Raw genomic sequence first — 22,791 nt, 5'->3', positions numbered from 1 at the left:
GTTACATAATGCCAGATTGATGCCTGCTTATTCCAGGGGAGCTAACTTACGTGACAGGTTGGTGAAACTAGACATCACTAACTTGATGAAACCTGAGTTACCTTCTAATATTTTGACCATATATATATATATATATATATATATATATATATATATATATTATCACTTACAAGACAAAAACTGATTGTTTTTACCTTAAAAATGATTGCCACTTTAAAAGTGGGGGCATTCTGAGAAACCCCCACACCTCCAGCTTTTCTCACCCTATTAAATTTACATTAAACTCTCTATAAGATATTCAACTTCTATAAGAGATATCTGAATTTTTTTAATGTGTAAAGTGATAACATAATGGTTCCACTTATCCTGGCAGTATTCATAACAGTGGAGCATTAGTACTGTAGCACTATTTTGACAACTTAATTTTATATTAACAGCATAAGTTCATCATCATTTTGTTATGTACTGTATTGTACAATTATTTAATTTGAGGTACTTTTGTACAAAGACTTTTTGTATTAATAGACTCAGTAGCAGTAATTTAATGGAGGAGCCAAATCCTACTGTAGTTGCCTACCCTCCTGCATTCTGCAAGAGACTCCCTGAAATAGCAGCAATCTCCCTCTCACCCTCATTAGTCTATCAATATCCCTCATTTTATCTAGCCCACATTACACTGTTACATTTTTTGGGAAAAAGGAATGAGATAGATACCGTTACATTGAATCATCAGCACTATTTCCCAGCACTTTAGCAAGTATAGTAGCTCTTAGTAACTGCTTTGGGGCTCATCTACATTTGAATATAAAGGCCAAAACACACTGGGTGACTTTGAGCTTATTGTTGCTCAGAACAGCAGGTTTGAGCGGCTTTCAGCTCAAAGCAGCCCAATGTGTATGCTCCGGCAATGAGCAGTGAGCGCTGCTGCGCGCTTCTGCGCGCTTCTGCGTCATCGCCGGGAAAGCCGTTCATCTGCTGGTTATACCAGCAGATGAGCGGCTTTGAGGACGGCTTTGCATAGCACTGCGCTATGCAAAGCCATCCTCCCCCCTCCGTCGGCGCCAGGCACAGGGAAAGCTGCTCAGTGTGTATGCACCGAGCGGCTTTCCCCCCCAGCGATGAATGCGATCACCGCTGTCCATACACGCTGGGCATAGTCGCCTAGTGTGTATGGATGTTTAGTCATTTTAAAAGATTCTAATCAGCTATAGCAGTATACACCCATGATTCTAGATGTCTCTTTGACAATCTCTTTTCACAATCTCTCCGTATATCGAACTAGACACGCCTTTTGGGAGGAGCATGAAATGGCCCCTCAATGGAGCGCTGTGCAAAATTCTATTACCAACTACAATCTCCCTGAAACTAAATTTCAAAAGTAGGCAATTATGAGCCAAATATTGGGTTGTGGTCAGGACTCAAGGTAATAATGGTTGTTGGGTGACAAAGGGAAAGAGAAAGGGCCTATCAGGCTTTGGGGCAGATGTATTAAGCTTTAACAAGAGATAAATCCAAGGGTGATAAGGAGTGATAAACGTCCAGCCAATCACCTGCTAACTGCCATGTTACAGCCTGTGTTTGAAAAAAGTCAGTAAGGAGCTGATTGGCTGGATGTTTATCTCTCCTTATCACCCTTGCATTTATCTCTTGTTAAGGCTTAATACATCTGCCCCATTATTTGCTCTGGACCATGCAATTTCTACTGGCAGTCCTGCATCAACATATTGTACAGTACCTCAGCACTTCTGCGTTTATATAAATCAATCAACAAAATGACTTCCACCACTGTGTACAATGTTTAATATATCCTCACACAAAAAATAAGAAAATACAAATGTGCCATAAAAGTTAAATGATAAAAACGTAATGACATTACATTATATAATGTCAAAGAGTTTCACAGTGCAAATAATTACCCAACATTTCAATTTGAAACCTTTACACATGATACACTGGGCTTTATCAGCATACTTTATGTTTAGTTTTCATTTTTCTGTATGTCATTTTAATTAAAAACTGGATTTTTATTCATATTTGTTAAAAATATATACAAAAAGTCCTTTGATAACAACATTACGAAGGGTATTTATCAAAGCTCTCTCAGAGAGAGATAAAATTGTGAGATATAAACCAATACCATAATTATCTCTCTCCAAGATTTTATAAACACCCCCCCCCCCCCTCTATGAATGAATAAGTGTTTAGTAACTTAGGCATTAGTTATATTTAAATCTGTAGACAAAGTATAATTGATTAATACTGAATTGTATTTCTCTAACTGCTTACTTTCCTTGTGGGTACACTCTACAAAGTTTTGGTTGGCAGCAGAGGAACATATTAATATATAGCTTGCAGTCACTAGGAGACCCTAGCGCTGTCTAAAAGTCTACTGCACTTGGACAGGTCTCTGGGAAAATGGTGCCTCCCCTAGAACCCAGAGTCCATGTGCACCGCACACACTGCACCCTTTATAAATGTGTCATTGACCAACCTTTTAACTAACATTTTACAGACTGTGTAAATGACAGAAGCAACTTTATGTCACTCTCTAAGAGGGTTATTTATTAAAGCATGGACAGAGATACAGTGCAGACAAATACAGCTCCTAAATGCCATTTTCAATCAGATCCTATAAAATGAGAGGTAGAAGCTGATTGGTTAGTGCTTTTTATTGCACCACTTTATTTATCTCCATGATTTGATTAATGCCCCTAAGGATTCATACATTTCCTCTTTATACTGCTTGCTGCCATTTCAAACTATTTTACAGGTATGATTTGAAATTCATAATATTATAATGCAAGACAGTTCATGTTCCCCTTTCAAAAACTTTGTGGTAGTCCAATCAAAACTGAATTATACTAACAGCTGAAAATAAATCATCACGGAACAAATCATAGCTCATAATCCTCTCTGTAATTCTAGGATCACAATTAATCTTGATAAGTGGTGTCCATGATTCCAATTACAATTGTGTTTTTGACCTGTGGTCAAGAATGAACAGTAAGTTCTGATGTAAATAAATTTATATTTCTTTTTGTTGTCTTTTTAGAAACAGGCAGATCATAAAATTTAACCTCAATATTGCCATCACTGAAAGCCTCTCTCCTAGTTTCTTCACTTGTTGTATTATCTCTTGTTTTCTGTTGAGTTAAAGTGATGCCTGAGTTTCTAGGTCTCCTTGAGGGAGAAGAGGAGTCTTTCATGAAACAAAAACAAATAGCAGACAAAAAGTTTTTCTTGAAGTTTTCATTCATAAAAGCATAAACAATAGGATTGCAAATGGAATTGAAAAATCCAGTTATTTGCGCTACAGCAAATATTATCTTGATTGTGACATCATCATATTCATTTTCAAAATTACCTAGATGGAATAAAATATAAAGAAATACATTAAAAAAAAAGTAATTTAACAAGGTGCAGTAATTATAAGAATAGAAATATGTACATTTTGGTATAGTAAAAACATCAGCTCATGAAGTTTTAATAGGAACCAGCGCTGGCACAGATAACTGTGGAACTGTTCCTGGCACCGACCAGTGCAACCTGTTAGATCACTCTTCAAAGATCCTGGCAGTACTGGTTCAATGGACTGAAGTGGAAATAGCTGGGATGATAGCCTCGATGCCTCACTCTAACCTACACTTTCTAAGAACAGGTGACCAGTGGCAATGTGTTATAACCACAAGTGGATTGCCAGAGCTCCCATCTTCCAGTATCCATGGTCCTCAAGTGTGATTTCACTTAAGGGACCTGAAGGCTGTGCAGCCTGTGACATTATATGATCAGGAGGTTGGAGCCTACCACAAAAGAAGTAAACCTAATGAGAAATAAAATGACATATTTGGGGCACCATGTGATATAATGGGGCTGTCACAGCCCACCGGCAGGGTGTACTTACCAGGTCCGGAGGCACTGGGTGTGCTGACAACTGTGGCAGGAGTCCGGGCGGCTGTTGGGCGCTTCCCTTAAATGTTTTTTGAGGGGAAAAATGCTGAGGAAATGTGGGATACTCTAAAAAATGTACTCGAATAATTAACTATTAAATACATTCCTAAAGTAAATAAGGGTAAATTCAATTAAAAAAGCCACCATAGTTGGACAAAAAAAGTTAGGTCAGCAATCAACAATAAAACAAGAGCATTTAAATTCTATAAAAATAACTTAAATGAGGAGGCGTTCACCAAATACAAAGAATCAAACAAAATTTGCAAAGGGGCAATCAAAGTAGCTAAAAGGGATTATGAAGAGTGCATATCCACTGAAAGTAAAACTAACCCCAAGAAGTTTTTCAAATACATAAATAGTAAATGTATAATTAAGGACAACACTAACCGATATCACTGGAAAAAGTTTTACAAAGGATAAGGGAAAAGCAGAACTGTTAAATGAGTTCTTCTCATCAGTGTTTACTAAGGGAGAGCAGACTGTGGAACGCACACATACCACAAATGGGTTGAACAAGCCGGACCGCAATATTGATTTCTCTACCAAGGAAATAATATTGAGGCTCAGCAAAATCAAAACAAATAAATCACCTGGGCCAGATGGGATTCATCCTAGGGTACTAATGGAATTAAGGGAGGAATTAGCTTCTCCTCTACATTATATCTTTGATAATTCACTATCATCAGGAAAGGTACCAAAAGACTGGAGAATAGCAGAGGTAGTGCCATTATTCAAAAAAGGAAAAAAGGAGGATCCCGCTAATTACAGACCTGTTAGTTTAACATCAATAGTGGGTAAACTATTTGAAGGATTTTTAAGAGATGGTATCCAGAAATATGTAGACCTTCATAGTTTACTCAGTATAACCAGCATGGGTTCATAAAAAATCATTCATGCCAAACTAATCTACTTGGTTTCTATGAAGAGTACAGCAAAAACCTTGATAATGGAAACGCTCTAGATGTGATTTTCCTAGATTTTGCTAAAGCCTTCGACACAGTACCACACAAGATGTTGATAAATAAAATAGAGGCCGTATCAAGTATGATACCAGTACTAAGTGGAGTGCCACAGGGTTCGGTTCTAGGGCCCATTTTATTTAACATTTTTATTAACGATATTGGGATGGGGCTACTCAGCAATGTATCCATCTTTGCGGACGATACAAAACTAAGCAGAGCTATTAAATCATCAGAAGATGCCACCACGCTTCAAAATGATCTTGACAATCTAGATGAGTGGGCAAAAAAGTGAAAGATGAGGTTCAATGTGGACAAATGCAAGGTCAAGCACCTTGGGAGACATAACCAGTGTGCTAGTTATAACCTAAGCGGGGATGAATTGGGTAATTCAGTACTTGAAAAGGAACTGTATACAAAATTTACTCAGAATTTAGGCGCTTCCCTAATGGGTACTATGAGAAATGGATAACTGTAAAATACTCTCCTTTTGTGGCGTTTCGATGATTGATTCTCCGTCTCTACGTTCCGCTTCCCTCCACTCTTTCACGGAGGAACATAGAGACGGAGGATCAATCATCGAAACACCACGAAAGGAAAAGAGTATTTTACAGTTATCCATTTCTCATAGTGCCCAATAGGGAAGCGCCTAAATTCAGAGTAAATTTTGTATACAGTTGTTTTTGTTGGGGGATTAAGGGTTATATTCCCATACTCTGAATGGGTGAATCCCAATCACAGTAGCGCAAAGGAAGTCTTCTACCTTTCACATCTATACCAGTACTCGAAAAGGATCTAGGAGTTCAAATAGACAACAAACTGGGGTGTAGTGCTCTATGTAATATAGCAACAAAATAGGCCAACAAAATTCTAGCATGTATTAAAAGGGGCATGGAAACTAGGGACTCAAAAGTAATTATGCCTCTGTACAAATCATTGGTTAGACCGCACCTCGAATACGGAGTACAATTCTGGGCCCCGCACTATAAAAAGGACATCATAGAATTAGAAAAAAATCCAAAGAAGAACAACAAAGCTTATTAGGGGAATGGCGTATTTAAGCTATGAGTAAAGATTAAGCAATTTGGGTCTATTTACACTAGAGAAGAGACGTTTAAGGGGGAATACTGTATGCTAAACATGTATAAATATATTAGGGGCCAATATAAGGAACTGTCAAACACCCTTTTTACTGCTAGAAAGGAATCTAGGACGAAAGGGCACAAGTTTAGATTAGAAGAAAAAAGATTTTGTTAATCTAGAAGAAAAAATTTCTTTACAGTCAAAGCAGTCAAACTTTGGTACTCTCTTCCTGGAGAAGTGGTGTCGGCAGACACTATAAATACATTTAAAATAAGGTAGGGGCATGCATGCTGTTCAAAATAATTCTTAAAGGGCTAGCGTGCATTTGGATGACGTCCTCAGACATTTGCAGCTGGCCCTTCTCCTATTTAAGTAATGCTCTGGCAGGCATTTCCTGCCAGTGTATAGGTCCACATCCTGCTCCAGTGTCCCTTGTGCTTATTATATTCCTTACAGACTATCGTTACTGACCTCAGCTTGTTCCCAACTACTCTTCAGCCTCATCCAAGTGTACCGCAAACAAGCAAGTGCAAGACAAAGCTCAGATTATGCAATGCTTACAGACCTTAGTACAGTGAGTAGAGGCCACTACAGCTCCACCACCACCGCCTCCACCAGCACCAGCTCAACAGGCAGCAGCAGCTACCCTGCTTCATATTCCAAACCTGGAAAAGTTTGATGGGAATCCAAAAGAATACTGTGGGTTTTTGAACCAGTGTCTAATTCAGTTCAGGCAGCTTCTTTTACTTCTGAGAGGGCAAAAGTCACCTACATCATTTCCTTATTGACCAGATAAGCCTTGGCCTGGGCCTCAGCACTGGGAAAAGAATTTCATTAGTGAGAACAATCTTGAAAATTCAGCTTCAAGCTAGCTCCACGATTTATTCCTCTTGTTCCTCCTGTTTCTTCTGCTCCTCAAACTTCTTCTGCTCTGCAGTCTGAAGAGCCACTGCAATTTGGTAAGTTCCGTCTTCCTATTGGAGAGAGAAAAAGGAGACTTTAAAATCGCCTGTGCTTAAATTGTGGCGACTCCAGACACCTCCTTTCTTCTTGCCCAAAGTGTCTGGGAAATTACAAGATCTAACTGATCAAAGGGTGGTCAGCCTAGGTACATTGTTACACACTCCTTCCCGAGTCTCTGCAGTGGGATTCAATATTAACGTGACACTACTGGAATAACGACCTCCCATTGTTCTCAAAGCCTTCCTGGATTCTGGTGCTGATGGCAATTTAATTACGGCTCAGACACTGCCCCGCTTAAGAATCAATGTCAAGTGCTGGCTAGTCCTCTATATATCATAGGGGTAGATGGGAACAAGTTACCATTTTCGAGCATACAATCCAGCATGGGACTTCCCATGCAAGTCAGAGTGCTCCACAAGAGGATATTTCTTTGTGCACCCGTCAGCCAAGAATCCCATCATCCTAGGGTTACCTTGGCTTTAGTTACACTTACCCACTTTGGACTGGAGGAGGCCACAGTTTTTACCTTGGGGCACAGATTGTCATGGCTGGTGCCTTGCTAAAGTTGAATGACCCATCATGCTATTTCTTCAGCCAGTTTTTCTTCCAGCTCCTTGGTCCCAGCTCCCAATCGAGCCTATGCTGATGTGTTCAGTTGGAAGTGGTGAGGCTACAAGCCCACAGGGAGTGGGACTGCACCATTGATTTGGTGCCTGGGAAGACCCCCCTCGAGGTAGGGTGTTTCTGTTATCCTTGACTGAAACCCAGAAGGTCTTGGACTACATCAAAGGCAATTTAGAACACAGTTTTATTAGGGAGTCCAAGTCTCCAGCCGGTGCAAACCTGTTTTTTTGTGAAAAAGAAAGATGGGGGTCTTAGACCCTGTAATGATTATAGGGGTCTAAATGTGATTACAGTTAAAGACTGGTTCCCTCTCCCACTGATCTCGGAACTATTCAACAGGATCAAGTCTTTACAAAATTAGACCTTCGTGGAGCGTATCATTTAATACACTTCGAGTACCTAGTGATGCCCTACGGCCTGAGCAATGCTCCTTGTGGTCTATTTGGATGACATTTTAATTTTTTTCCGAAAACCTCCAGAAACATTGTCTCCATGTCCAGGAAGTATTGTCATGACTTCGAAAAACTTTATTGTAAAATGGAGAAGTGTTCTTTTGAACAACAGGAGATGCCATTTTTGGGATACAACATCATGCGTACTGAGTTGCGTGTGGACCCACAAGAACTTTTGTCCATAACCAATTGCTCCAAACCAGTAGGTCTTAAACCCATTCAGTGGTTTTTAGGGTTCTGCAACTTTACAGACAATTCATCAGGAACTGTTCCTCAGTAATGGCTCCTATAACAAAGATCACCCATAAAGTAGAGTATACCAACAACTGGCCTCCTGAAGCTACGCAAGCATTTTCTATTCCTAAGCCACTTTTTGCGTCTGCTCCTATTCTCATATCCTGATCCTGACAAACCCATTTTCTGGCGGTAGATGCTTCCTTGGTCTTAGTCTGTGCAGTCCACTCCCAGAAGAATACTGCTAAGAAGTGGTACCTCATGTGTGTTTTTTTTTTTTTTCAAAAAAATTCTAACCACCTGAATGAAACTATGCAGTAGGGCAGTGGTTCCCAAACTATGTGCCATGGCTCCCTGAAGTGCCTCAGAACACTTGCAGGGGTGCCACAGGTTGGTGGTCCAGGACCAATTCAAATAATTTATGATCAATTATTTATGGACAAAACCATTGCTGGTGGCTGGCAATCATAAAATATGTGTACATTCAGAAGTAAATCATGCCCTTTAACACATAACTGAACCTAAGAAGTACATATAAACACAATCTACTTAATTTTATATATTTTTTGGGGGGCCTAGGGCTGCCATACAAAAATTCTGATACTCTAGGGTGCCATGATTAGAAAACATTTGAGAACCCCTGCAGTAGGGGATAAGGAGCTATTGACAATGAAATTGGCATTACAGAAATGGCGGCATTTATTAGAAGGAGCAAAATTCACAGTAACTCTCTATATGATTCACAAAAATGTACTGTATCTGAAGACAGCCCATTGTCTAAATTACCGACAAGCAAGATGGTCATTATTCTTTGATCATTTTAATTTGATTCTCATTTATTGTTCAGGATATAAGAATGTCAAGGCTGATGCACTCCCCCAAGTTTTGAAGGCATCTTCTTCTGTAGAATTGGATGAACAAAATCCACAAAGAAGATTAAAATTCCTGCTGGAAAAACATTTTTTCCCCCAAATTCCGAACCAAATGAATGGATTGGATGCACTCTTCCTTATTCGCTGGGCATGCAGTGTTAAAACAACCTCTAGAATTAGTATAAGTACTGGTGGCCTTTTGTTATAAGGGATGACATTTGTGCTCAACACAAGGTAACAATTCAAACTCTGGCAGGGCTACTACAACCTCTTCCAATTCCAAGTCATCCATGGACTGACATTTCCATTAGAGATGTGCAGGTTCTGATTTACTCTGATTTCAAAGCAGGATCTTATTGGCTATCCCAAATCACATGACAGTTGTTGACAGTTGATAGCTAATAAGATCCTGCTTTGAAATCAGAGTAAATCAGAGCCTGCACATCTCTAATTTCCATTGACTTCTTAACCGAACTTCCAACCAGTGGCTGTGACAGTGGATGTAACATGATATGGGTGGTAGTGGACTGGTTTTCTAAAGCAGCCCATTTTATTCCTTTAAAAGGGTCTCCTTTCAGCTCTCAAGTTGAATGAAATCTGTATAAAATCTTTAGACTGCATGGATTTCCACAGAACATAGTGTCAGATAGAGGAGTCCAGTTTACTTACTTATTTTTGTCAGCCTACCACCCACAGAGTAATGGTCAGACTGAGAGGGTCAACCAAGATCTGGAGAAATTCTTAGTGATTTATGTGTGAGCCAACCAGGATAATTAGATGGCTTTGATATCGTGGGCAGAATTTGTCCATAATAATTTATTTAATGAATCTTCTGGTCATTCTCCTTTCTTCATTCAAACTGGGTTTTATCCCATCCTTCCCGATTTTGGTTCCTCCATTTCTTTGCCAACTGTCCAGCACACAGTTAAATGGTTTCTGAACATTTGGTCAAAGGTGAAGAGAAATGTGAAGATTTCTTCAGTCTGTTATAGAAAGGTCTCCAACTATAAAAGGAGATGCTCGCAATTCAGTCCTGGAGACAAGGTTTTGCTTTCAGGCAAACATTTACACCTGAAAGTGCATTCAATGCAGCTAGCCCAAAGATTTATTGGACCTTTTTGCATTCTCCAAGTAGTGAGTCCACTAGCAGTGATACCCAAACTTCCTGAGTCTTAAAAGATTCCCAACATCTTCCATGTGTCACTGCTCAAACTACTCATTAATCAATATTCTCTTCCCAAACGCCTTCCTTCTGCCATTCCGATAGAGTATGAGATTGACCAGATCTTGGATTCCAGAATTTCAAGAGGGTCAGTTCAATTCTTAATTAATTGGAGAGGTTATGGTCCTGAGGAACATTGGTGGGTGAAGGCTTCCGATATCCATGCTCCTCGATTACTTCAAAAGTTTAACCGAAAATTTCCTGACACGCCATTTATGAGGTGTTTGGTGCCCAGCCCTAGTGGAGAGGGTAATGTCACAGTCCTCCGGACCACGGGGAGTACTTACCAGGTCTGGAGTTGCTGGGCAGCAGTGATGGGTGTCTGGGCGACTGACGGTCTCATCTTAGTGTACTGCAAAATATATTTCCCTGTGTATGACCCGGCCTAACATTGGACTACTCTTTTGCCTTATCGTACGTTACCTACTTTACCCACATGTTCTTGACCCGGCTTGACGACTACTATTCTCCATATTCCATTTCCTTGTAAATATCAGCTCAAAAGGAGAATCTGACCAGGGGGCCCGCGACCAACGTGTCGGGTGCCACAGAAGCCCAAATCCCACTTGGAGGGGTCACTGGCAAAAACCCCTGGGCATGGTAAGACTCCGTACCCTTAAATCAGGTAACGCCAATTCCTGAGTTGATAGACCTAGTTACTATAGTTTGTGACATGGGGCACAGTGTGGCATAAAAAAAAGAGGCAAGGTGTTGGATCAAAATTGAGCTATTTGTTGCATAAACATGGAGGTATTGTGTGGCATACAAATGTGTGCATAAAATTGGTAATTGTTCTATGATCATGGTTCACAGTTTTGGCATAATATTGGAGGAATGTGTTGAAAAACTGGGGCTCTGTGTAGTATAATACCACTGACTGGCATAAAAATGGGGCACTGTGGCATAATAATGGGGCACGGTGTGGCATAAAAATGGGGCTTTGTTTGACATAATTAAGCAATGAGTGATATAATAATGGGACACTCTATGCCATAAGATTAGAGACTGTGTGGAATAAAAACATATTAATTGGGTTCTGTGTTGCATAATTATGGGGTAATGTGTGGCATACAGTATTAATGAGGCACTGTGTTATGTAATAACCTGGTACTGTGTCGCATGTTAATGAGGCACTACAGGGCCATAACTAAGGTGGTGCAGTCAGTGCCAGTGTGGATGGATATGGCGACCATTGCAATGATCTTAAAGATCAAAAAGAAAGAAAGAAATACGCAGGAGGAATGGCAAATGTGATAAAAAACAGATAGTTTTTATTCTAAATGAGTATCTCGTCCTGGAATCTGTCACAGGAATAGGCCACTGAGGTATCACTCTAGCGCACCCCTCTAAAAGGGGCTTAAGGGTATCTTTGAGGGACCCCTTCAGGCATAGATCCCTAACCCGGGACCTATGTTGCGGTAGGTGACCGCAGCAGACTCAATTGGGCAGGGTACGGGTGTTGGGATAAGTGCCTGAGCACTAGGGTTTCAGTCCAGAACGTACGGCTAAGTATGTTGTAACCAACAAATAATTGTCTCTGTGGACAACTCTGTGAACCCTAGAAAAAGGCAGACAGGCTGAAACGCATTGGGAAGTTACACTGACCCCATTATCGACACAAACCCAGCCAGTGCAGTCTACTCCCGGCCCGGGAGTTGAGCACATAGCCGGGTACAGACACTCTCTTCAATTGCCGGGTCATCGTGGGAGCGGACACCCAGTGACGCGCACAGCAGACAGGTTCAGCTACATTGCGGCAAGAGACCTGCACGCGAGCCGGGACCACACATCATCTGGAAGTATCTCCCTCACAGCGGCACTTCCGGACGGGTAAGCTGCAGCCAGTGGGATGCCACTGTCTGTAGATCTCACAGACGTTAACATCAGCCCACAGAGGTCCCCGCAGCACCCACAGAGACAATTATTTGTTGGTTACAACATACTTAGCCGTACGTTCTGGACTGAAACCCTAGTGCTCAGGCACTTATCCCAACACCCTTAACCTGCCCAATGGAGACCGCTGCGGTCACCTACCGCAACATAGGTCCCAGGTTAGGGACCTATGCCTGAAGGGGTCCCTCAAAGACACCCTTAAGCCCCTTTTAGAGGGGTGCGCTAGAGTGATACCTCGCTGGCCTATTCCTGTGACAGATTCCAGGACGACATACTCATTTAGAATAAAAACTATCTGTTTTTTATCACATTTGCCATTCCTCCTGCATATTTCTTTCTTTCTTTTTGATCTTTAACTTCAATACCACACACATTAGAGCATAAGTAGAGCGCTAAAGTATCACCAACTGTATATACTGCAATACCTCATAGGGGACTGGACAACCCTGATACTCAGCTGCTCCTTGAATACACATAGTTGCCCACTACAGATAGAATTGAGCGTGATTACCTAACCAACTATATCGATTGCAATGATCTATTAGTGCCCCCAACCCCCACTGCCTAGCACCCGCAGTAATGTATACAGTACTAGTATCTGTTTATATGGCTCATTTTCTTCTGGATGAACCTCTAGTAATATACATTGCATTGGGAAGCAAGTGGTGCCTTCTGTGCTTTATCTCCCACAGTCTGCAGTGAGAGAAGTCATGATGTTACAGATTGACTGGGCAGCAAGAAAAATTTATATTTTGTGTATAAGGGATATTAATAATGTGTGGAATAACCTGTCAAGGAGTTCCACTATGTGTCATAAATACTATAATTAGCACTATGTATGACATAACATGTAATGTGAATAATAGATACTACTGTGTGATGTAATCTGAATAAGGGGCACTACTTCAAAATGTATGCACTGCTGTGTGGCACAATTTGAACTGGAGGTACTATTGTGTGGCCACATCCCTTCCCCTCAAGACCACACCCTTTTTTGAGGGGACATGCTGTCCTTATTTTAAATAGGGGAGGCACCTATTCTCTTTTTGGCACAGGGCACCAACATGTCAAGTTGCAGCTCGTAGTCACCATGTGGCATAAAAAGCGGACACTGCAGCTTAATAATGAGATGCTGTGTTGGCTCAAAAATGGGGCACTGGCTTCCAGAAAGACTTGGCACACCCCTAAGTGTGGGCCCCTACTTAATCCAACTATTATAGTCCCTATTGGGCCCCTATCATATCCATGCATTCTCCAGTTCCCATTTCTAGCACCAGTCTTGGCCAGCCACCATGGAAACTTGGCTATCCATTACAGAGTGCATGCTCTGAGCTCCATGATAAATATATAAAGTAAATAATGTTAGTCCATTAATGATAATGTATCATATTACTAACAACAATGTACTGTAAAAAACACACCATAGCCCTGTGCAGTATACTGTAACTTATTCATAATGTATAATTAATTGTTGCTACGCCAATCCCCACATATAACTCCTGTGGCGGTTGCCGCAATCCCATCACCGTGCACGTGCGTCTAATAAGCTCCTGCAGTTCATATAAATGCATCGAGCAGTAATATCGTAGCATGCAAATTTGGCTTGACAAACGGAAGCGAACAGTGTAAACCTGGCAACGTTGAGCGCGGCTACATCTGTATGTAGAGATGAATGTCCTCCGCACTACTGAAGTATGGAAAGTGTGGGATAAAAGAAACAGACAAAGAACTCCTCTTTTTATTGGTGAATTATTGTCTACTTTTTCATATCATGAAATAAACCACAGCTAAATGTGTGTAGAAAATAGACATGGCATGAAAGATCAAATGTAAATGGTAACTGTTCTACCTGCACTGCAAAGTACATACTGTACCTTTAGCCCTAAAAATGTACTATAAAACCAACAGGAAATGCAATAGCAAGTACTGTAATTGTTCCTCTAGTGATTTCAGAGTGATTGAAAGGAATTGGTGAGGATATAAAGGACAGTCAATTAGCAGATTTACAGCTGTGCATCAATTCAGATTCATATGAAGCTCTAATTAATGCCTATGAAGCTCAGTATGCAGTTCTGAAACTGCAATCAATGAATGCACAGAAATTAGAAAAAGAAAAAGAAAAGTAGAAACAACTCTTAAAAGCTGAAAACAAAAGGATGAAACCTAACATAGACCAAGCACTCATACAACACTGGAAGTTAACGGGACATTTTACAGTATATTACAGGTGACTATTCTCACTGTTATATTAACTTCAAAGGTGGCATTACTGTACGGTATGTATTCCCTGAGTCTATACCACAATCCTATACATGCATTATTGGACATATCCTTAATCTAATGAAGCTGCCAAAGCCTGTAGTTGATGAGGTGGACATGGAAATCATATTAAAAAAATCACCAATAATATTAGGTTGGAAACTTTTGATTATTCCCTCATATTTGGGAAAAAACATGGGTTTACTGTATGTACACATATTTAATACATAGTTGTTTGTACAGTGGTATATCATAACACATATTTCATACAGTGCCACATGCACTATCTGTATCTGTGGGTAATGACCCTTTCTTTCCTTTAAAAATATACTGTACATTAACTATTGCAGTTTAATACACCAGAATCCGAACACTATAAGGTTTACAATTAACTAAGCTATCTCAGTTATCATGTTGTCACAAAGAAATATGATATAAATAGTCATTGGAATTGGAATAAAACACAAATGTAAAAGTTTACTGTTGCTATGCGACACTTATTGCCAAAGAAAACTCACAAAATTATTGGTGAAGTGAAATTAAGACAGAAGATTACTGCTCAATTAGCAGAACCTGTCTCATGAAATATTAATTGTTTTAGAATGAGAGAGAGAAATTATTTAAAAAACGAATATGTAATGTGAACTATTAAAGAGGAAAAGAGGGGAGATATTGTTACAAGATAATGATAAATATTCACAGGTCTTTAGAAAATCTTTGTTCACGTCTACAAAAACAAGGCCAAGGGTTCCTGGTACAGTACGAGAACTGCATAATAATGTTGCAGCTCTATGTCAACAAGACTGAATGATGTTAAGCATCTCATAAGTTATCTGAAAGGAACGAACAATAGGAAATAAGGGCAAGGACTGTTTATGGCATAAATAACTGATTACGTACAGATGGAGCCACTGTCATATATCCCTATAATAGGATTAAGTGAGTAATTGGATTACTCTACTAAATACACACCTGAGGTTTGAGAATGCCTCATCTAGATTAGCACCCCTCCCCCACCACCCTCAATGTTTTTAAGCAGGGAACCAGCATGGACTGCACTGAGACAGAGGCATACTGTAATTCTAAGTAAGTCCTATTTATTTGTATATAGTGTCAAAAATTTGGGGTTGGCATCTGGGCGTGGGGCCCCCGGGCTGCTCTGGCTGGACTGTCTCAGGACATCACAACTTAAATACACAGTCACTTTTTATATCATGTTTGTCTATTATTTATGTATGCACTTTTTTTTTTCACACACTCTCTACCTCCAAACATATAGTAGGGACCTCCATACTTAGAATTTTACCATTTTACTATCACTATTCTTTATTGCGATGTCCTGGGGGGTCCTAAGCTGGATCATGTTCCCTGCGTCCCAGGTGGTGACCCCATAGTGTTAGGGACCTGCTCGACAAGAGGTGACCTGGACGATTGGTGGGCACTAGCCAATGATATACTAACAACCTCTTATTATATATTATATTGTAATGTAATGATCGCATAGTGCATTTGCACCCTCTCTCTCTCTCTCTGTAAACCATTTTATTCTCAGCAGATGGCACCTTTCATTACTGGGGGTGTGCAATTTGGAGCCACATTTCCTTAATCTACTATTGCAGCTGAGAACAAAAGAATAGCCATGGCTAACCATCCTGAGCCATGGCCTACGGAAGATAGATGAGATGGGCTCCAACTGTTCATGAAGTTTGGACAGTGACACAACAGAATACAAACATATTTGTTCTTTAACTTTGATATGGTTCAATATGCTGGGCTAATTGAACAAAACACCAGTAGCACTTTATCAAACTAGGGGGTTATCTAACTTGCATCAAAAATGGAAAGTTATTCACAATTTTTTGGGGGGAATCCAATTAGATCTCCAGTGGGGATATAAAATTTTGCACGAAAAAACTCCAATTCAGTGAAATTAATGTGTTTTCACATTCAATTCCCCAAAAAGCCAGCACTTATTGGGAATTTTGTTTTGCCTGCCTGAGGCATCAGGTTCAATAGGATAGCCCCTAGTAATAACATTACCTGTGGTAAATTACTGAGGGTAATTGGATGCCCCTTAAGCAGTATATAAAAATATATTACTGCAACTCAAACTTGTTATGCAGCAATGTAGTAAGTTCAACTCAGACTTGATGGACATATCCTGGAAGGTAATGAAGACTGTATGCAGTTGTGTAGAAAAACTCACTTATTAAATACACTGACGTAAATGTGCAGTACGCATCAAGAATATGACTTGTGGAGTAATACTTATAATGTTAAGAGGCTACTACATGATTGTTACATGACACCTAAAGTTTTAATAGAAGCACATAACAAGTGTTACCATTGAATCTATTTTGTGCTTCTTGCCCTTGTGCAATGCACAGTTTGTGTGGATTTGTTACAGGCAGGGCCGGTGCAAGGTTTTGTTGCACCCTAGGCAAAACTGTTGCTAGCTGCGCCCCCCCCTCCCCCCCCGAACACCCCCCCCCCCTTCACAGGCCTGATGGATTTTATAAAAATTACAACTATACACTCACTGGCCAAGTCTGCCTTCCCGAACATGGACCACCCTGTTTCCGGGCCTCTGTTACTTCAATCAGCTCTATAGCACCGCTGGCAGCCGGATTGACGCTGCTGCTAAAAGACAGGAAGGCGGCACTGATGACGGCTGCGCCGCTGCTGCTAAGGTGCACTGACGGTTTAAAGGAGGACGCTGCTGCTGCTGTGGAACGGGAAGGTGTGACTGATGACAGTGGCACTGCCTCTGCTAAGGGATGCGCAGATTGTATAAAGGACTCTGCGCTGCTGCTGCTATGAGATAGATGGGCGATATTGACGACGGAGGACTGGAGCTGCTACTGATAAGGGGTGGATGGGAGGGTGGCTGAAGGACTGCAGATTGCTGCAGTACAGTATACCTTTCCTCTCTCTCCTATCCTGGCTGCCCGCTGCCTCCTCCTCTCCCTCTCTCTGCCCACATCGCTGGATATCTGTTTCTGGGTGCTGGGTGAAACGTGGATGCCACAAAAATCATCATAATAAAATGTTGGGGAATTAAGTGGCGCCCTCTAGTGGCCTGCGCCCTAGGCAGCTGCCTAAAGCTGCCTAGTGGTAGCTCCGGCCCTGGTTACAGGAAAGCTAATATGTATTAAACTACAGACAACTATACAATAGCACAACTCACCTTGGAGAAATAAAATGTCATTATATAAAAATAGCAATAATGACTGATTCTCTGAACTGATGTCTATGGCAGCTGGTATTAGAAGAAAGGAGAATGTTTCTTACCAATAGACCATAAAATACCAGCACTACTTTTCTGTCTAGATGATGACAGCATGTATAACTATCATTCACTCACAAAGAAATATTAGGGAATATACAGTATGATGAAAAATACTTACATACAAAAGAAACTAAATCCAAGCACAAACATCTATTAAACAAATCCAAAATTGTTAAACTGAGTGTGTTACATTACAGTAATTCAGCTGTTGTAACAGTGAAATATATGTTACTAATGAACAGCAAAAAAGATAAAGTGATCTATTTAAAACCACCAATAAGAACGTAGGTTGTCAATTAAGATCGCAAATCGAATGATCATATGATACTAATATCAAAAAGAACTGAGATATTTTTAAACCCAATAGCACTTATTTAAGAAAACAATTAAATTGCACTTAAATCACTAACTAGAAATATTGTAAATACACTATTTGCACAATTAAAATACTAAATTACATTAAAATTAAAATGGATACTTATTACTGACGACAAATAGATAAATCCTGATGATGTGAATACAGTAATGCATTATACCATATGAGTGGTGAACTGTATTGGCAGCTCTTAATCCAATTTTGACTCCATACTACTGTAGTTCCCTTCTACAGTATGTGTGTGATGCATCCCTGTAAACTTTTTGAGGAAAATCTCAGAATTGAAAGGAATTAAGAACTGTTATTCTAAACTGGTGTGGCTGACTTTATGCTAAATGCTTATCCTCTACATACTGTATATGGGGACTGGAAGCGGTTTCATAGCTTCCCTATCAAGCTGAAACAAAGCTGTGAGCTTCACAACTCACAGGAGAAATTACTGAAGGGTCACATCTGCATGACAGATAACGCTGTTCTCTCTCCAAGCTGGCAGGGTCCCATACCATTGTGTTAGTAATATATAAATATATATATATATATATATATATATATATTTTTTTTTTTTTAACGATTGTGGTATTAGCGCCTTAACCCCTTACTGACCTTAATAGTGCTGGCCGAGCACTCTTCAGATAAGCTGCATTGCATTTTTAATATTGTAAGGGCAACTGAGTTGTCATTGTGTGGTGTAATAAAATTGTTGTTTGATATATTACACTATCATCTCCTTTTTGCTTTTTAATGCACACCCACTTGTTTGAGGAATATAACAGTGGGGTGTATTAAGGTTCCATGAAAAGTCGGTAACCAGGACGGCGAACATCTGCCGGGGAGGGCATCATACAGACAGGCTCTAATAAGGTGGTTGAGGACCACCTCTCACGGTACTCCTTCAATTTGTTGGGGTGAAAACTCTCACTTGTGGTGAAGGGTATCAAGTAAATTTGAAGATACTGCACTAGGAGGTGCTGTTTCTCATCTTTTTTACAGATATATATATATATATATAGCAGAATGGCAATAAGGCGTCACTCGGAGACTGCGTGAAGGTTCAAAGCTTTATTGTGGTGACCGACACCAGTGTTTCGAGCACTTGGCTCGTCCTCAGCGTACCCTGAAGATGAGCCAAGTGCTCGAAACACTGGTGTCGGTCACCACAATAAAGCTATGAACCTTCACGCAGTCTCCGAGTGACGCCTTATTGCCATTCTGCTACATTGGGTCTTTGTACCTGCGAAGGCACCGGAGCAAGTACAGCTTATACCTTTGGTGGAGTGCCGGATTTCTTCTTTGGCTATATATATATATATATATATATATATATATATATATATATATATATATATATATATATATATATATATATATATATATATATATATATATATTACACATATGGGGAAACTAGTTTGAATGTCAAATAGTTCAAATTACTCCCACTGATGTTAACTCTACAGGAACACTTGCTTATTTCACTTTACATCATACTTAACTATTTTTAGCAAGTATTTCTTTACAAATGTATAAGCATCTTAGCTATTCTGGAAACCTTTGTGATAATAAGTCTGAAAAATTTGAATTCAGGCTTTTTTTTTATAGAACAGTGCAGGTATTTCATTGTGAATATATTTATTGTGTATTAAGTTACAGTGCTCTGTATGTTTCTCCTGTACACATTGATTCCAAATGAGTTATTGTTCCCCAAGTGTGAACTTATGTTCCCATTTACAGCTATATATATATATATATATATATATATATATATATATATATATATATATATACATATATATACACTATTAAGCCTGCTTGAAGCAAATGCATGTGCATATGTGAGAGAGAAAGAGATTGCACTTGCTGCCAACAGATTGCATTGTTTTGGAGACACACAGTAACTAGACATATGTAAACTTCATGTAAGTAAAGGTTGAATGTCTCACTTAGTGTCAGTTCAGATTTATCCAGAGGTAAGTATTTCTTTTCGTAGGTTATTCTTTCTCCACAGAAGATCACAGGAAGGTTGAAAATGATTTATTACAATATTTCATAACAGTAAATACACATCTGACATTGACAGTAGACAATTGATACAATACACAGGATGGTGTTTTTATTATACCGGAACATGTACAGGTTATCCGAATGTATCCTACGGCTCAGGTTTCCTCAGTTCAACAAACATATTACCTTACCGTATAGGCTGAAAACAGTGTATTACAAGTGTTACAACATTTACCAATGAACAGTACCTATGACAGCAGTTACTCTGCTTAATGCTAATTAAACTTGCGATTTACAGCAACATCTCTAAGTATAGTTATCACAAACATTTAAGTGGCAATGAACAGGGTTACTGTAGACGGGTATTTCAATTAGCTTGAATCGAGCATTTCATTTACCGTGAACATTAAATAAGTGTGGTAAGTCTATTGCCACTCTATTATTGCACAATAATACTTTCAACTTATTCCTTATCTCTATGCTCTAACATAAGCGCTTTTTACCCCCTTACAGAGCTCTACCTAGTGGCCACAGTCCAGTAAAAGTCCCAGCCTACAGCCCGGATCGACAGGACAGTGGAAGGTGAGTAAGATACAATTAGTCCCCACAGGCGTGTAAACAAAGTTCTAACATAAGTCAGTGAATAGGACAAATCCTGCTATTTTGGAGCAACACTGTATCCTTTCAGACCTGTTCCTGCTTACAATGAAGCCTGACTGTTAGTAAAATGTATCCTTTCCTGTTATAATAGTTCTGCTGCAAATTATCAGCTGATATTCTCTGGTCTGACTGCCTGCTTTACAAGTCTCCTGTGTAATGCTGGTCTCCTAGGCAACTAGGTTTGTTGCGGGGAAGCTGTAGTACTTGACTGCGGTGGAGAGGTATATTCCCTCTTTGGTTTGGCCCTCCCCTGGCCCTGGTGGCCGGGTTTCGCCTGCTCACTGCAATGCACTTTCTGTAAAAGACTAAGTCTCCAGGTTAAGGTGCTTTCCTTTGGGGCGTCCCCTGACTTGAATTTGTCGGGTTTAACCCGGGTTGCTATGCTGTCTTTCTGTGTCTGAACCTAGATCTGCGCTGGGTGTCCGCTCACTGTAATGCCACTGACCACCTGCTGAATGTACATAGCCTGATGGGCTAGTGTTGCATATCGGCTGACAGTGAGAGAAAGTCTCTATTTGATGGGTGGTGCTGGGGCAATGACCTTGCGCATCTAGACTGGGTGGTACACTGACGCTGTCCTATAATGCTGAGGGGTGAGGATGCTATCCGGTAGAATCTATGCTGCACTATATGTAAGTCTGTCCACCTGGCAGCACTCCTATGAGGATTTTAGATTGGTCTGTGACTGGTTAGCACACTGTTCTGCAGAAGACAGAGCCAGCTGGGTTGTATAAACGCTGCTATGATGGCTCCTCCCTATAGGGGCGTGTGGGGTGCAGGGTTTTTGTCACTCACCACCTCCTTACTCTCTCCACTGCAACTATGCTGCGCAGCTCTGCTCCACAACTTTCCTGAGGTAAACTGCGCCACAGCCAGCAACGGCTGCAGCCTTTATCTTTTTCTTCCTTGTGGCCAACTGCCTCAGTACTGTCCATGAGACCAAAAAACTTTATTGCAGGGACATTAGTGACACAAGCAGAGTGCCCACGAGTCCGACTCCCCCAACTGCTTTCTTAGTTCAGCCCCTTAACAGTCTCTCTGGTCCACACAATAGATGGAGGAGTCCAAGTTTTACTAAATAAAAGGGAAGAACAATGGGGTAATGCTTTTAACCCCTTCTATCAGTTATAACATATACCTATGGTTATTACACATATATATAGATATATATATATATATATATATATATATATGTACAGATGGAGCCCCCCTCATTCACTGTCAGCACTTGCCAGAATGTCCCTGCTGTCAGGGTGATAGGCAGGGTTAGGGGGGGGGGGGGGGGGTTGGGGGGGTTGTGGTGGACGGCAGCTCTGTCGGAACTGGGTGCACAAGCCCCCTTCCGATGGCTGGCAGGGCCTGGCGGATGGTGCGGGCTGGCGATTATATATATATATATATATATATATATATATATATACACAGTATATATATAAAGAGAGAGAGAGAGAGAAAACATGTATTTTTCAGAACTCAGTGACAGAGAAGTGACATGCTGTATATCGATGGATTTCAATTAAAGAATTTAAACTTGCAGGGGAGGAGAGGTGCCCCATGGAAGCAGGAGCCCGGTGGCAGATGGCTCCATTGCCTCCCAGAGTTCTGAGTTCTGCCTCTGTACAATATCTAATCAAAACTGTTTCCCTGAACAAATACAGCTAAAATTCTACAAAACGATGTGTCATTTTGTTGAAGCTTTTGTAAAAATGATCTGTGCTGTAAGGCTGATTACAAAATAAGGGGAAAGTAAAAAAAAAATTCAATTATGTAACATTGAGCAGTAACTAAAGGAAAATCATCTGATACTTACTGTATTCTATCATCATGTGCACAATATGAAACGGCGCCCAGCAGACTGCAAAAAGGACAACCACTGTTATCATCATAATGATTGCTCGTTTCTTCCTCCTGAAAAGATTTGGTTGAAGTTAATTGCGAGCTTTAGCAATGCAGTGT

At 40.3% G+C, this 22,791-nt stretch overlaps 1 protein-coding gene across 2 annotated transcripts in view; it reads right to left on the bottom strand.

The window, feature by feature from the left end:
- Window positions 1–1,803: 1,803 nt before the first annotated feature.
- The window catches only part of QRFPR (pyroglutamylated RFamide peptide receptor), an 86,630-nt gene continuing 65,642 nt past the window's right edge, over window positions 1,804–22,791 (bottom strand). For both annotated transcript variants that reach the window (XM_083174444.1, XM_083174443.1), the window contains 2 exons: window positions 22,646–22,743; window positions 1,804–3,364 (listed from right to left, as the gene is read on the bottom strand). In XM_083174444.1, coding sequence (XP_083030570.1) covers window positions 2,991–3,364; window positions 22,646–22,743 — 472 coding nt within the window. In that variant the 3' untranslated portion in view covers window positions 1,804–2,990. The remainder of the gene's footprint in view (window positions 3,365–22,645; window positions 22,744–22,791) is intronic.

The sequence above is a fragment of the Crinia signifera genome, chromosome 1 (assembly GCF_055691185.1).
Source record: "Crinia signifera chromosome 1, ASM5569118v1, whole genome shotgun sequence".
NCBI lineage: Eukaryota > Metazoa > Chordata > Amphibia > Anura > Myobatrachidae > Crinia > Crinia signifera.
The sequence above is the reverse complement of the archived record's forward strand: the minus strand, read 5'-3'. Positions and strand labels throughout refer to the sequence as shown.